Source organism: Pectinophora gossypiella, chromosome 4 (assembly GCF_024362695.1).
Source record: "Pectinophora gossypiella chromosome 4, ilPecGoss1.1, whole genome shotgun sequence".
Lineage (NCBI taxonomy): Eukaryota > Metazoa > Arthropoda > Insecta > Lepidoptera > Gelechiidae > Pectinophora > Pectinophora gossypiella.
Genome location: NC_065407.1, coordinates 10,785,864 through 10,803,315, shown reverse-complemented (window position 1 = coordinate 10,803,315; position 17,452 = coordinate 10,785,864). Strand labels below are relative to the sequence as shown.

The 17,452-nt window shown below is 35.2% G+C and overlaps 2 protein-coding genes across 3 annotated transcripts; one reads left to right on the top strand and one right to left on the bottom strand.

The window, feature by feature from the left end:
- Positions 1 to 2,234: 2,234 nt before the first annotated feature.
- LOC126366034 (brain tumor protein-like) lies at positions 2,235 to 13,202 on the bottom strand. Of its 2 annotated transcripts, none has more exons than XM_050008918.1 (9): positions 12,941 to 13,202; positions 6,093 to 6,260; positions 5,866 to 6,010; positions 4,384 to 5,782; positions 4,031 to 4,314; positions 3,759 to 3,947; positions 3,498 to 3,666; positions 3,108 to 3,340; positions 2,235 to 2,717 (listed from the first exon to the last, which is right to left on the bottom strand). In XM_050008918.1, the coding sequence occupies exons 2-9, from the start codon at positions 6,200 to 6,202 to the stop codon at positions 2,613 to 2,615; spliced, it is 2,634 nt and encodes an 877-aa protein (XP_049864875.1). In that variant the 5' UTR covers positions 6,203 to 6,260; positions 12,941 to 13,202; the 3' UTR covers positions 2,235 to 2,612. The 2 variants fall into 2 exon arrangements, with proteins under 2 accessions (XP_049864875.1, XP_049864876.1); XM_050008919.1 differs by having other exon boundaries at positions 13,057 to 13,202.
- Positions 13,203 to 14,866: 1,664 nt separating this feature from the next.
- LOC126366102 (signal recognition particle 9 kDa protein) lies at positions 14,867 to 15,527 on the top strand. The gene is made up of 2 exons (XM_050009040.1): positions 14,867 to 15,107; positions 15,402 to 15,527. The coding sequence occupies exons 1-2, from the start codon at positions 14,967 to 14,969 to the stop codon at positions 15,495 to 15,497; spliced, it is 237 nt and encodes a 78-aa protein (XP_049864997.1). The 5' UTR covers positions 14,867 to 14,966; the 3' UTR covers positions 15,498 to 15,527.
- The last annotated feature ends 1,925 nt before the right edge of the window (positions 15,528 to 17,452 follow it).

Sequence of the window (17,452 nt, the reverse complement as noted above, 5' to 3'; positions counted from 1 at the left end):
ATATGAAAAATAAACCCAAAAGTTACTCACTAATCAATAGAGGATTCAGACTCAACGTCAAGTTCAAATTACCGACAGCCGGCCGCGCGCCGCCGCCGGCTCCACGGCGCCCCTACCCGACACCCTTACACTGCGACCCGTATCGTGTCTTTCAAAATATTGAGTCATGTAAGTCTTAATAATTTGTTGGTTCATTATGTCTCTCTATTATTGCTCATATCACATCAAACGTTGCTAATAGTGTATTGAGTGTTGTAGAACTGCTCCAATACACAACCAAATAAATATCGTGTATATTACTAGATAATTAAGTACAAACATTTGTTATATCTGAATAGTTAGAATATTATATATAGATGATAATAATATGGCTCTGCCACGCAATACTCATGTGGGTTGCCAAATATCTTAAAACGTTTTAACACTGGGTTTTATTTAAACTATGCGAATCTTATAACCCACAATATACTAGAGAGCATTATGTAATTAAAACGACAAAATATATAACAAAATATCACACTAAATTTAGGTGGTCTGGTTAAGTACTATTTCCAAACTGAATATATTGACGTAATGGTCATTAAATATTGCTTATTGCTTGGTACTTTAATTATTAAAAGCGAAACTATTGGCTCACGTTTGGCTTTCCCACGTTTGTTTCCTAGAAGCAAAAATGACTAAAGCAAAGGAATCATTGCTTCATCTTTTAATAATTTAGCCAAAAAGCCTAATCACAGTTGGAAGACTATATTATGAATTTACGCGATGTCTTACAGGTGAAAAGTTGAATCTGACCATTATTAAACCTGTGAATTACAATTAGACCTAATACCATATTATTATCAAGGTGCCTGACAAATATTCTACCATGTCCCACTTTGACTATTCCTGGCCAAAGTGGAACATATATACCATAACGTGAAATTCTAAATATGATATCGCATTTTATATAAACCGTATTTTTTCTCTAATATCTAAAAAACTATGAATCTCAATTTTGAATATTAAAATGTGGATAGTTATAAAAATATATACTTTGGCGAACTGTATACGAACATCGAACATATTATCGAGTTATCGAGTGTAGAAATAAAATGTTTATCATGGCAAGTCCATGTAAGAAACTTGTCTTCATGAATCATAAATCCTATTGCGCCTAATGCGGTGGGTAAACATGAATAATATAGAACAGCTACAGCTGCAACTCTAACAATATCTTGATGAAGACAACTTTGTAGCGTTCCTGCTTTTTGTGGCTTATTTCTCCAAACCACAATTCGTAAGCCGCCGATGTTATTAGGCGGCTAGTTACAAGACAAAAACTGTTTTTATCAAGTGTCTAAACATTACACTCCTCTACTTGCTATGCTACTTATACATGGAAATGCCACATAAACTGTTTGTTAACTATCCATTACATTACATTGTACAAAATTATTGCAAAGTTTAATTTACAGCGAATATCCAATAATTTAGGATTATAATGGTTCATATATCGTGATAATAAGTTTTAAATGAACCAATACTTATTACCATAATGTAATAGCCTAACCATGAAAAATACTTCAAATATGTAATAGGCTCTCAAAACAAGAGTACATGAAAAACATTTTGTATAGACACAAGAATTCTGTAAATGGTAAATATATTTTAACGGACAATATATAATATTGTATACGATATTAACCTAAACTAGATGGCACGTTATTTTAGTGTCGCCTCCTTTGGTCACGTAGCACTAAAATTTTGTTAAAAACTCAATTGTGCGTTCATTTGTTCACTACTAAGCGGATGACTGATCTCAAAGTAGTTTTAAATGTACGTATATCAAGCAAGCATTTTACAGAAACGACAACTTTCCGAAATACGAGGCGACACTCCCACGCAGTCCCCTAATTGACATGTATTAACTTCACTCGAACTAGGAACCATACCAGCTGCTAAATTTAGAAACACAATACAATAAATAGTCCAGTCAAAGGTTTTTTTTGGTTTCACTTGGCTATTAAGTTTCTATGGTAAAAGGGAAATACCCTCATTTAATAATTAAAAAGAAACGTAACTGCACAGGCATCCGTAACATTCTGTTGCTTTCAGATTGTTCAAGATTAAAACTTAAATACCGATTATATAATGCTGGAAACTCTAATAACCAAATACACCTAAAAAGTGTTTATGGATCTATTGACTGGGCTCTAATAATAAAAAATAAAAAAGAAGTTTAAAACATTACACTAAACTTTGGATTTTGCGTTACTATAACTAAATGCAACTGTATAAAATGAGAAATGAACAAACCGAAATATTGTATATAGTAGTATCAGTACTTTGGAAATAATGACTCATAAGATCTATCCATACGCAGCGATGCTTTATTTGTCACCTTCAAATGCCAGATGATGAAAATTAAGAACTGCAAGCACTGCATATGGACAGAGTACATATTAAAAATCAGACTAATGTGAAATTCAACACAAAACAACGAAAATAAGTAGTCAAATACTGGTTTAGCAAAAACGTTAAGCTTTGTAAAAACAGCAATTAAAATATAAAATATAGGGAATAAATGTGAGATCTTGTAGTATGCAGACTTACAGCCATCGAATTACTCCTCAAACAATGTAAAGGGTGTTGAGGACTAGAACATGGTGATTATTCTTAGCCAGAGTGACGATGTAGCCTTCAGAAGTAATCTTTAATCCACAGCAACGAGAAACCTGCAAACAAACGAAACTTATTCAAAAAAAATTAAACACTAAAAATTGGGCCTTACAAATGCCTGAAAATATAATTCCTACATAAAGAAAGGCAGCAGCCAGAACAGCATAAGATATGCCATGATAAAGAGACAGCCAATACTATAGACAGACAGAAGTAGGTAGTGACGAAAAAATAATAAACAGCTTATATGTCCCACTACTGGGCACAGGCCTATGGAGCATACTCGACCATGCTGTTCCAGTGCGGGTTGGGACCAACGGCTTCGGAAGGCACGTTAGACTTCCGAAGCACGGAATCTTCTTACTTTTTTACAATCGGGTGATTGACCCTGCAACCTAGCCAAACAAAATTGCGAAAATAGATGTTAAATAGTACGAAAAGCTCACCTTGACATACGGGCACTCGAACTCGGTGACAAGCACGCCATCGCGCGAGAAAACGGCGACATGGAACTTATTGCCGTGCGAGTCTCCAATCAGCACGTCGCCGGCGTCCGATACGTCTATGCCGTTAGGGAAGTTGGTCACATTCTCGCAGCCGATGCGACGCAGGAACCGTCCCTCGTCGTCAAACACTACAACGCAGTGCCCTTTAAAATCACACACGTAGAACTCCTTGCCTGAAAACGGTACACATTAGTACTCCAGCACCCCACCTAACTTCAAAAGCAATTATGGCCGCAAACTGCATTAACAGCCGCAGCGCGAGTCAAATCTATACATTTGACGCCGCGCTGCCACCTTAGCTCAGTTTACAGCCTTAGTAAAGAGACATACCACTAATGGCAATGTCCGAAGGTTCTCTCATACACTCGCTGCAATCGAACCAACTCATGAGGTCGCCCTCCTCAGATAGAATGAAAACGGTAGGTGTCACACTGTCTACGGCAACGATGAGGCCCTCGGCGGTCACGGCCAACCCGGCAACAATATCGATGAAGCGCACCTTTAAACAAAATTTACATTGTCAAATATTACAAGTGACAAGTGGAATATATTAAGTACTGTATGTATTTATTTTAACTATTAGTAACGTACAGCAATCTTTTTCAGGAAATGCCCATTTTTGGTGAATATTTGCATACGCGATCTTTCGTTCCCGCGGTCGCAAACAACAAACTTGCCGGTGGCGCGAACGACAGCCACTTTACGCGGATACCACAACTGGCCCTCCTCCTTGCCAGCCACTCCAAAGTTGAACTTGTGGTTGCCAGATTTATCAAACACCTGAAAATATAGAAGTTCTCGTTATCAAAATTCCATAAGCTTTACAAAAATAAGAAACATCTTTCCTGAAAAAGAAGCGGTACCGTAATGCGGTGGTTGTTAGTATCAGCAACAATGATATCCTCATCGTTTCCAAGACAGAATCCATGCGGAGCGTTGAACTGTCCTTTGCCCCCTCCGAGTTGTCCGAACTTGAACCTAATGTGCATAGGTGTAGCCTTTGTAGCACGCACAAGCGGCGCGGGAGGGGCCACCAGCGCGGCCTCCTCGGCGGCCGTCAGCAGCGGCCGCCCGATGGACACACCGCGCGGACCCACCCCGCCGATACCGCCCACGCCTCCCACTCCTCCATAACCATTGTTAGCATCTGTAAACAAAGCATTCGGTTACGAAATTGAAAGGTGGCATCGATAATTATTCTCGAATCTGAACATACCCGTATTTAATCCGAGCTTGGCGAGCGCCTGCAGATTATTGTAGGCTTGAGGGGAGTTTAGGTCTCCAGCTAGCAGCTCGGCAAGAGTGAAAGATGGAGCGGGCGATGCATGAGGCGGCGGCGGAACTTCTTTCTCGGCAATGCTTGCCAATTGTTGCAAATTGTATTCCACCATCGAAGGCAATGTGGGTACGCCACCCGCACCCGTTACTGCCCCGACTCCGGCTACACTGTTGACGTTAACAACTCCAGAAATGACGCTGGTGTTAGTGACCGCGCTCATTCCCGGCACGGCGCCCACTCCAGGCACCCCGATAGCGGGCACGCCGCCGACACCGGTGACTCCCACCATGTTACCGACTCCTGTCATTCCAGTCACACGGCGAGCATTTCCCATAGGAAAATCATCGAATACGGGGGCGCTGGTTACGGAAACAGCGGGAGAGTGGGAGTTTGATACCACGGACACAATAGCGGATGACTCGCTTGCGCGCTTTCTTTCTTCAGCACGGGTTGCTTCAGTACGGAATGTTCCAAATGTTTCTTCTGTGACTGCATCAAACTTATCCATCTTGGTGACAAACTCCAAAGAATAATCGACATCAAACTCAGGTGCTCCCTCCAACAGACGCGCAAATTGAGAAGCCACAGTTTTCTTTAGCATGACTATTTCAGTACCATCACCGCGACGCAGTAGCCTCGCAGTAAACTTACAAGCGCAATCGATACGCTGAACAGTTTTGTCGACACGATCAAATAAATCCATCACTTTAAGCTCCCTTTCTTTATGAAGACGCTCGAGTTCTTCGAGAGCTTTTTCGCGGCGTCGTTCAAGAGCAGCCTTGTAGGCATGGAAAGCTTCGTTTATAACTGCTTCGGCATCATCGCGTTGGCGCTGCAGGTCTCCGAGAGCATCGTCAAGGCGCGCTGAGGCACTACCAGCGGCCGCTGCGCGGGCATTGGCTTCGACTATAAAGTTGCGTAATTCAGCCCGCAGATTTGGCTCCGCATCAACAATGCGCTCACAGCGATGTTCACCAACTTTGTGGTCTACAGTAAGACACTCAGTACAAGCCCCGACCTCACACTCGCAGCAATAGAATTTAAGACTTTCTCCAACGTGACGAGTGCAGAAAATCGGCTTATGCACGGCAGACTTCTCCTTGGAGGACCTGAGCGCGTCGAATGGAACGACCCGGTGATTCTCGAAGCACCTCATAAACTCATGAGCAGAATTGCAGTTGGAACATAAGAAATGAGAACAATCGGTACACCTAGCGACAGCAGGTTCCTTGCTCTTACAGCAAGTACACACAACAGACTGGTCCATAGCCGACACATCCAAGATGTTGGTAAGCAGGTAATCAGAAGGGAGTGAGGAAGCTCCACCTCCAGGGATCTATAAACAAAGACAAAAATTAATTAACACAAAAATAAAAAACTAAGATGATATAAGAACACAAATCATTTTGAAATTCTTACCTTGGTTTCTTGCTTGCATATTGGGCACTCAACAGCCAGATCAAATTTTAGAGAATCTCCAGCTTCATTAACCATCAACTTATCAATGCAAGCTTCACAGAATACATGAAGGCAAGACAACACCCGTGGACTACATAGCTTATTGCTGTAATGCAATAAAAATTGTTACACACAAGGAACAAATATTTCCATTATTATTTATTAATTTAAGTAGATTGTTCACTTACTCGCAAATTTTGCAATTTTGCTCCTGTTTCCCATTATCAGTGGACTCCAAGGATCCTTCATCAAGGCTTACTAACCCATCCCCGTAAAGCTCCCCATTCATTTCTTCCATTTTAACTTATAATTATGTTGGTGTATAATGTATAATCTTGACCTTACACAACAAGAATCTGAAACAAAATAATTTGAAGATTCATTTTTGTTGAGACCAATGTCCACTCATCCAAAACCTTTAAATTATATAGGCTATACTTTATGGCGCTTTACTTCTATAATATAAGAAAGTGATTGTCTTTGGTTAAGCTCTCTCTGGAAAAATATTGTAGAACGTGGTGTAAGATTTTTGATGAAGAAGCATTATAATAAAAGAACAATAAATAATATCGAGTTTTAATGAGAAACAAGAAGAAGAAATATCCCGGCATCCCCAACAGTGGTAGCAGAGCGTAGTTCCGAGAAATTGGTAAGAAAATCAACAAGATTCTAATAAGGAAAAATGGCGTCATCGGAATTCCAGAAATTTCATTGTAATATTAGACAATTTGCCGGCGAAGACTATGCAGTATGGAAATTCAGAATTAGCGCAATATTGAGAGAAAATGAATGTTTGGATGCTATAAAAAATATCGAGTTTGCGAGTAATAAAGAAAACACAAAAGCTGAAGCACGTGCTCAAAGCATAATAATTGGCGCAGTGGCCGACACATATTTAGATTACATTCAAGATGAAGACACAGCCTATAATATGATTCAAAAATTGGAAAGTAATTTCATGAAGAAAGGAACAAGAAGCAAACTATTTTTGAGACGACAATTAACGGACATAAAATACATAGAAGGTACACCACTATGTGATCATTTTTTGACATTATCTAAATTATTTAATCAACTAAGGGATGCCGGAAGTCCATTGAGCGAAGAAGAAAAAATAAATATTATATTGTTGTCAATGCCATCGTCATATGACATTATTGTAACAACACTGGAATCAATGCCCAACCTTACAGTCGACATAGTGAAAGATCGTCTACTTGGTGAAGAAGAAAAAAGAAACAAAATAGAAAAAATAGAAAAAGGACATTATAAAACTGCTTTTACATGTTTTCAATGCGGAAAGGAAGGACATAGAAAATATGAATGCCGTTCAAGAACTTGGTCAAGAGGGCAGTATACTCCTGGAAGAGGACAGACATATACTCCTGGAAGTGGACAGACATATACATCTGGAAGAGGACAGACATATACTCCTGGAAGTGGACAGATATATACACCCGGAAGAGGACAGACATATACACCCGGACAAGGACAATCATATACACCTAGACGAGGACAGAGAGGATATCAAGGACCAAACAGAGGATTTCGTGGGAATGGAAGAACAGGTAACGGACAACGGGGATGGCAAAATCAGACGTTTGCTGCAGACATGTCAGCAGAGGAAGGTGCATATTGTTCAGGAACGGACAAGGAATTTTCAGGTGAGCGAGTAAAATTGAATAATGATAGTGAAACGTTAACTTGGTGTATTGACTCTGGCTGCTCTGATCATTTAATTAATACTAAAGATTATTTTTACGAATATGTGGAATTAAGTAAACCAAAAATTATAGCTGCAGCTAAAAATGGTGTAACTTTAACAGCAGTAGGAATTGGAAATATATATGTGAAAGCTTATGTAGGACAAAGATGTTCTGACTTTACTATAAAAAATGTTTATTATGTACCGGAATTGAGAAAAAATTTATTGTCTGTATCTAAAATAGAAAACAGTGGTTTCAAAGTTGAATTTTCTAACGGCAAAGTGAGAATATATAAACACAATTATCTATCTTTGATAGGCAATATTGAGGGTTCATTGTACACTATTAAAGTGTTTCCACAATTTGAAATTGAGAGTAACTTTATATCAAAACATGAAAGTGATATGTTACAGTTGTGGCATAGAAGGTTTGGTCATTTAGGATTAAAAAACTTAAATTTACTTGCACAGAGACAAATGGTCCATGGATTAGATAACTTAAAAAATAACACAATAGATCATACTTTATGTGAACCATGTTTGGTAGGAAAAATGACAAAATTACCTTTCAATAAATCAGGACGTAGGGCAACTAGGCCTCTTGAGTTAGTACATACCGATGTGTGTGGTCCCATAAATCCAGCTACTAAAGAAGGATATAAATATTTTGTAACATTCATTGATGATTACACACATTTTGTAATTGTATATTTAATTTCAAACAAAAGTGAAGTTTTTGAAAAATTCAAAATTTATTATAATTATGCAACTAATCATTTTCAAACTAACCTTTTGAAGTTGAGATCAGATAATGGTAGGGAATATGTATCAAGGGAATTTCAAGATTTTTGCTATGACAAAGGTATACAGATGCAACACACAGTGCCGTATAACCCACAGATGAACGGAGTAGCGGAACGAATGAACAGGACTTTAGTAGAAAAGGTGAGGACAATTCTCATTGATTCTAAACTTGGAAAGGACTTTTGGGGGCATGCTGTGTTATTCTCAGCATATGTTACGAATAGAAGCCCAACATTGGGAAAGGACAAGACCCCTTCAGAATTATGGGAAGGAAGAGTACCAAATGTATCGAATATGAGAGTATTTGGATGTGTAGCATATAATTATGTTCCTAAAGAGTTGAGACAGAAACTGGATAATAATGGAAAAAGGATGATATTTATAGGATATAGTACTTCTGGATATAAATTATATGATGAGGAGACAAATAAGGTTATAGTTGGGAGAAATGTAGTATTCAATGAAAAACAAAAGAAAGAAGATGAATATTGTTATATACCGTTTAATATGGATAAAGAAAAACTAGATGATACAGAAGGAGACAAAGAAGATGAAAAAGAAGAATATCAGGAATGTCAAGAAGAAGTATGTGAAGAAAAAATATGTGAAGTAGAAGAAAATATAATTAGTATAAAGCCAAGACAGGAAAATAAAGAGAAGAAAATTTATGGAAAACCAGGACGTGACAACAAGGAGAAGAAAGAGATTAAATTACAAGAAAGAGGGAGAGATAAAAGGAAGATAGTGAAGCCAAAGTGGCAAGAGGAGTATGAATTGGATTTAAGTTCAGAAGATGAAGCGTTGTATGCTCTATTGACAAGTCAACAAGACGTACCATTAAATTTTGATGATATAAATCAAAGAGAAGATAAAGTAGAATGGGAAAAGGCAGTAGCTGAAGAATTAAAAGTATTAAAGGATAGTGACACATGGAGAATTGTACATAAACCAGAGAAAGAAAGGTTACTGGATAGTAAATGGATATTTACAAGAAAAGAAGTAGGAAATGAGGAAATATGCAAAGCAAGATTAGTAGTAAGAGGTTTTCAACAGAAGGAGAATTTAGAAGATATATACTCACCAGTACTGAAGCTTCAAACCTTGAGAGTTTTATTATCTATTGCCGCACAAAAAGAATACAAAATCCATCAGATGGATGTAAAAGGAGCATTTCTATATGGGAGGATAGATGAAGATGTATATTTGAAACCTCCACAAGGACTAGATATTCCAGAAAGTCATGTGTTGAAACTTCAAAAGTCATTATACGGACTCAAGAAATCACCAAAATACTGGTATGAAAAATTCACTGAAGTAATTACAAATTATGGATTTATCCGTTCACAAAATGATTACTGCCTCTATAACAAAGGTGAAATCTATATACTTTTATATGTAGATGATTTACTCATAATTGGGCCAAATGAAAAAGAGATAGAAAAGATAAAGTTATTTTTGAAAACACAATTTAGAATGAAGGATTTAGGTTCTGATAATTTAACTTACCTTGGAATTAGCATTCAAAATAATTCAGAGTGCATTTCAATAAATCAAACCAAATATTTACAAAATGTTTTATTAAAATATAACATGATTGACTGCAAAGGTTGTAACTCACCGATGGACTTAAACTTTAAACTTGAGTTTGATGATTCAGAAATTGATATGTCTCTTGAATACCAATGTAGATCTTTGATAGGTTCTTTAATGTACGCCATGGTAAGCACCAGACCAGACTTTGCCACATCAGTATCATATTTAAGTAGATTTCAGTCAAAACCAACTCTAAAGTTGTGGAAAGCTTTAAAAAGAGTACTTAGATATGTTAAACAAACAGTAAATTACAGCTTGATATATTATAAAAATAACTTAAATGACTGTGACATTCTGATAGGTTTTGCTGATGCCGATTTTGCTCGAGATAGTGATAGAAAATCTACTAGTGGATATATATTTAAATTGTTTGGAAATACAATTTCGTGGAGATCTAGAAAACAAAGTACAGTAGCACTTAGTACTACAGAAGCAGAGTTAGTATCATTGTGTGAGGCATCCGTAGAAGCATGTTGGTTACATAAGTTGTTGTCAGATTTAAATATTAATATTAAAAATGTTGTAATTTATGAAGATAATCAAAGCACCATGAAAACTGTTAAAAATCCAGACCAAAAGAGATTGAAACATGTTGATGTAAAGTTCAATTTCGTTAAACAAAAGGTAGAGGAAGGATTGATCACTGTTAAATATATTTCAACTGTAGATCAACTTGCTGATGTTTTCACCAAGCCTCTTGTTGGTGAAAGATTTTGTAAGTTAATTAACATGCTAAACTTAAAGTAAAATATGTTGTATGTAATTATGTTGTAAGTTTAAAACGTTGAAGAATTTAGCGTTAGTAAAAGAAAGTTATTAAGTTAGAATAGATAAAAGTAAATAAATATATAAAAAATAGGATTAAATAAATAAGTTAAATAGAGAAATGAGTTAGTATAAGAACAATTTTGTTTAGAAAAAGTATGTTTTTTTTTAAATTAGAGAAATAAATAAGTTAGTGACTGTGGATTAGTATAAGAATTATTTTGGTTAGTTTTTTTTTTAATGTTTAAAAGTAAATTGAGTTAGTTTTTTTTGGTGTTGGTTGTTTTTTGAAAGAGTAGGGTGTTTATTTAAAGAATATGTTGTTTATGTTAGTATCATTTAGAAGTTTTATTTTTGGTTATTATGATAGGGGATATGTTTCTTATGTTTTCTTTAATAATGTTTATGTTTTTGTAATGAGTGAACATTGAGGGAGAGATTGTTGAGACCAATGTCCACTCATCCAAAACCTTTAAATTATATAGGCTATACTTTATGGCGCTTTACTTCTATAATATAAGAAAGTGATTGTCTTTGGTTAAGCTCTCTCTGGAAAAATATTGTAGAACGTGGTGTAAGATTTTTGATGAAGAAGCATTATAATAAAAGAACAATAAATAATATCGAGTTTTAATGAGAAACAAGAAGAAGAAATATCCCGGCATCCCCAACAATTTTTGTTACCAGCCATAATGAATTGGTAACTAAACATCTTTGAGTGTTTGTCAAATTGGATTAATTGTATATACCTAGGTATTGGTTTGAGATAACAATATATTATGAATTGGCTAACTTATCAATATAGCCTCAAATGCAATTTCCTTTCACAACCATATCTTCAAAAAACATTAATTAAGACAACCAATACTGATTTACTTATGTAGAAGAATATTTGTATAATTTGTGTTTTTAAATATAAATGTATGAGAATAAATATAAATTGCTGTGGAAAAATGATACCGGTGCCATAATGTCACTGGCTCATCCAAACCTTTGTGCTGGACTTGCACCAATAATTTATTCATTTATCTTAAGTAATTTTCACTACACAGTTGGTCCAACCATATAGACGGCTATATGGCTCCTCAGTTCATCTAGTGGATGTGCCTATGACTAGCTCAATTCGGAAAGTGATCTCATGTTTTATATAAATTAATAATAATCATAGTATCTATACACAAAAAAAATGAATTTATTTGTCTGAGCACCATTGATTTGGATAAGGATCATCATAAAGCTGAAGAAAGAAACTACCTACCACATTGTTTTAAGTTTACGCAGTTATTATCATAATTAAAACACATAATAACGGGTTCTTACCGCGTTTAAATGGGGATATGAGACTCCCGATATTTCGACACTGTTCATCAGTCATCCCATGATCATGGCACTTGCAACAGCGTCGAAATATCGGGAGTCTCATATCCCCATTTAAACGCAGTAAGAACCCGTTATTATGTGTTTTAATTACCTACCACATTGTGCTTTATAGGTACCTACCTAAAAAGCAAAATGTTGTGACCCTCAACCTATAGAATGTTAACTTTAACCTACCTATTATTGATCTTCTGAGTTCAATTAGACTGAGACAAACTCACTATGATAATTAAAGTACACTTGAAAGATAAATACCAACTCTGATTAGGGAAAAAAACCCAATCCTACTAACTCAAAAATTTTAAACATTAGAACATACACTTACAAGCAAATTAGTAACCTAAGAAACAAAAAATATTGTTACAATAATGCATTGCCTGTAAAATACTTAAAATGTAATGCTTATTAATTCAAACATATTCTTAAATCAAATAACGAATATCCATCAGATCCACAATACCTACTACCTACCTTACCTACTGTATGCAGCTGTCCATTATCCTTGCAGGAAACTCTTACTATTTTACGGATAGATTTACGCATGCATAACAAAACTACATTGACACTAACTTGCACAACGATGTGTAGTTCAAGTAAAATCAAAAATAATCCTATTATAACGACTTCATTTTATATCTATGTACCTACCTCGCAAACGCAATGCACCATGCAGACAATGGCGAAGGTCGATAGTCCATTTTCAAATGGTCCATATACGACATAATTACCAAATTTATAGATTAAACTAGAACGCCACAACGTTCAGGATAATAAAATTAAAGCTTTACTTACCTCTAACAGGTATAATTTGCAGAAAAAGCAGATAATCAACGCGCAGAATGTTCTACCACGCCGTAACTATGAGAAAATTCATCACTATGTAAATAAATAAAAAATGAGCATCAAACCTTTGCAGATATTTTTTTTAAATAAAAATGGTTTCTTTCGATGGATTAAATGTTTTGTCACGTTCTCATTTTAAAAAGACGAATACAATCGCGTGTATTGATTTTTCTTCGTCCTCATCCGTCGGTTGATAGATAATCGTTCGGTTGCGCGCTGCGCCAACTAATGTTGCCAATATTTGTCATATTATCATCGATCGGCAACTTTTCACAATATCCATAAATTTTGAAAAGAAAGGTACATTGAATACATTTCATAATTATTTAATTTTAATTTTAACGGAACGAACTTAAAAAAGAAACCTAAGAAATAAAGGTATTTTAATACAGATTAGGTTTTTCTATTCAGGTCCGGAACCGGATCCCGATCCGGGAACTTAATTCGATTATAAAAAGGCGTTCAAACCATTTTATTATTATTATATTATTTGTTTGAACCGCTTTGACTTCCGGGATCCGGGAACCAGAAGAAAATACCAGACGTATGTATGTAACGTGTCCTATATTATGATAAGCATCTTGGACAAATCATTCCTTCTACACAAGTTAGCCAATCCTTTTTTTATACTGATGGATAGCTTTTATCTCTAAGGCCTTTGAGAAGAGAGTGAGACCATTTTTACGGGTTATTATTTATCGGGACATTATTCGGGTTCGTCCGAATCCAGACTCTAGCCTTGATTTTTGCCATTTTTGGTTTTGGTTGTTTGTCATTGCCAAAAAAACTGAACGTTGCCAGAACGTGGTGAATCTCAGAACACCGGAAGTCAACAAATATCCAGTTAGAATATAAGTTCTACATATTGGCGATATATATCAAAAAGAATAAAAAAAACATAAAGGTGTTCGCCGTCTTACATAAAATACATTACCTACAAGTTGTTATAATGGGATAGGTTTAGGAAATATTGATCAAAACGCCATCTGTACGCTTTGTTTTCGCCTCCACTCCCCGTTGTAAAGAAATTACTTAATTTTTTTAAATAGTTTAGAGAGTTTATCCGATCGACTTTATTCTACCATCCCATTGGAGAAAAAATATTTGTTTTTTTTTATCATTTTGAGTCTCATATTGTTCTGAGTTTTGAGTGACTGGCAGTGTTGCCGATCTGTGGGGAATTCCCCAAACTGCGGGGAAAGCAAAGCTGATTGGGGAATGTGTGGGGAGAGCTTCAATTCGGGGAAAATGCGGGGATTTTAAGTATAAACACAAATACGCGATATTTAACATCAAATTTCTGCTAGTCTTGATTGATTTCCCTGATAGCCTTTTATTCCGTAAGTTGACGTCAGAATAATGGTCAAGTTGCCGTCCAACTAATGCCGTATTTTGACGTCAAGTTTACCAGCAGAATCTGGAGAGTAAAATTTTACGGAAACTTGCGGTGATTTTAACGTTAAGTATTATCTATTATCGCCGCCTAGTGGCAGAAATAAAAATCACATGGAATATATCGCGACCTACCGGCAGAATTTAGCTTTCAAGTAGCTCTACCTAGCGGGAAAAAATACATTTTTTAATTTCTGTAAAAAATAAAAAAATTATGGTATTTGCTCTTCAACGTAACGAAAAATATAATTAGAAAATATAGATATTAAAAAGAACTTTACAGTGAATGTGACACTAGTGATATCTGACATACGTCAGAAATGCATTCTCACAGAGACCGAACTTTACCTACATTTTTGGTTGTTTTATTTCTGTGGGGAATATGTGGGGAATTATCATTTTTCTTTCCCCAAACGTGGGGAATTTCGACAATGCGTTTGGGGATTTTAGCAAATTACTGTCGGCAACACCTGACTGGCAACATTTAACTGTCAATGTCAAATCAAATGAGCCAACTTGCATAGTGTGGTTGGGAAAGTGTTACGTTTTTCTTGAAAATAAGTAATTAAATAAATCAAAAAGTATGACTTTCATACCAAATTGGGAAGAGTTTGAGAAGTCCGCTGAGATGTTATATTTACGTGACCCACTGAATACTCGATACAGTGTTAAATATTCACATTCCAAGGGTGTCTTTTTGGTAAAAATTACGGACAATAAAAAGGTATCTATGTTAATATAATTTGCTTTTTTTAATTTACTTATTATTTTAAAGATTTTAACATAAATTATGTTATAATTGTATAATATATGTTATGTTAATGAGGCAATAATAGTACCTTACTTACTATAGAACTACTTGTATTAAACCTGAACAGTTAAATTGATTCCTACTATGAAAAACTTTTTGGAACATAATTATTCTGGTTATCTTGGGCAGGTGGCAGTCAATTTGGCTAATGTTGTGCCACAGACTTTATTTTAAATGTTACGATCAAATCTTACTTTTTTGTTTCAGTGCCTGCAGTATAAAACAGAAGTGCAGCAAGATGTCCGAAAAGTAGATAAATTCATATCTAATTTAATAAGACATATGGCCTCTAATGAAAACTGATACCTCATAATAAATTATTTTTATTTTTAATTGTCTGTTATTCAATCCTTACATTTTTTGAGTAGATATCAGTATACACAATTTATAATGGTGTGCTGGTCTTATCCAGCATATTAAATAATTAGGAATACATAATAACAGCAACTTGCCAAAATTTGAGAAAAAATAAATTTAAACTTTTGTGAATCGTAAATTACTATACTGGGCAACCTAGCTTCCTGTAGAAGCTTTGAATCCTCCTTGAGATTTTACAGGCTTTGTATTTGTTCCTCATTAGCTTGAGCATTTGTTCCTGTTGTCCTACAACTACATAGTGAATTATAGTTGCTACAACTCCCATGCACTGTGGGATTACCTGAGAAGCAGATTTTCAGTCTTGACACAGCTTCTAAAGAGTTGGTAGTCTGTTAGCTAGCTCTATGGTAAATAATAAATAAATGTTTATTTATTCAGTTGACAGTGACCAGTAATGGTGCCAACCAGTACCAACCACCAATTGGAGGTCATTTCAGATTTGGCTGAGCAGTATTGGATGTTGATGGGATGGAATCCTACCTTCGACTACCGTTTCTCATTTTGTGATTGTAGATATGAGATCGACATGTACTTGGGCTTGAATTATATTAACAGATTTGCCTCTAGGCCAAATACTGGTTTGTTGTTTTTAGTGTTTAGTTTATATATGCAAAGCGTTTTTGTATTTGTATTTTGTACTTGTGAACTAGTTCATTGAAGGTTCATAAAAAGTGATAGTAGATTGTACATGACATGAGGATTAAATTAAATATAATATTTTTAAATTTCCAACAAAGAAAACTAATATCCATACTGTAAGAATAAATACAAACGCTTTATCAGCGCCTATCGGTAATGTTTGGCCCAAGTTTGGCCGGATATCCGGTATCAGTACAACTCTATTTTTAATTTATTGATTTATTGTCATGACATAATGTCACTTAATTGCTAAATTTTAAAAGAAATGGCAACAATTATGCTTGATTAATTATAAAAAAAAAAATATAATATTTAACCATGACAACTTCTCCGTAGGGATGCTGTAGTTGAAGTTGTTAAATCGATCGATTTTAGTTAAGTAGGTAATGGTGCCTGGATCTCAAAAATATTGATTTTTATTAATATTGAGATTTCCTGATAATTTTCTGAAGACGATAATGGTCATAAATCGGTATCCTGATATAAATTTAACCAACTCGTTGCTTTTTTAAGGATTACTAGAGTCCAATATCGTCAATAAGTCATCGTCGTCGTTGTCATCGTCGTCGTTCGTTAATGTCGTTAATCGTCAATAAGTTTGGTAATAAGGGCGATTTTATTTTTAATGATAACAATCTGATTGTAATTTTCTTACAATCAGACAAAGACCTATACAAATAACGATCACAGTACAGTAATAATAAGATCGATTTTTCTAAACTCTGTTGTAGTTAATCTTTTGAAGTCGATTTTTTTACCTTTGTCGTCACGTCAAATTTATCAGTATGTGTTTGAGACCGTTTTGAAAGATGTACGTAATAGCGCGTTTGGTTATCGAGCCGCGAAGAACTTTTCAGCCCTTTGTTTTACTTGAAAAATAATTATTATTTTTGAAGAAAAATATTTAAAAAATATTTTTGAAGGTATTTTAGAAATACAGCTAAAGAAGGAATCTCGAAATAGGTTGTGAATAAAATTATCATTACATTACATTTTTCTTTATAATACATATGGAATTAGACCAGACCGCTTACCTTCCAGAGCAAGATATTAAAATTGTTAGAGGATTGTGTTATTTCTAACATGATGAAACATTGTAATGGGCGTCGAATTTATTATATTTATTACTTTTTAAATCTTCTTTTTTTGTCATTATCAAATCGATGGATTAACGAAAAGCAAACCGAGATAGTGTGCAACACTAATAACTTTCGACAGAACTGTCAAAAATTGGATTTGGA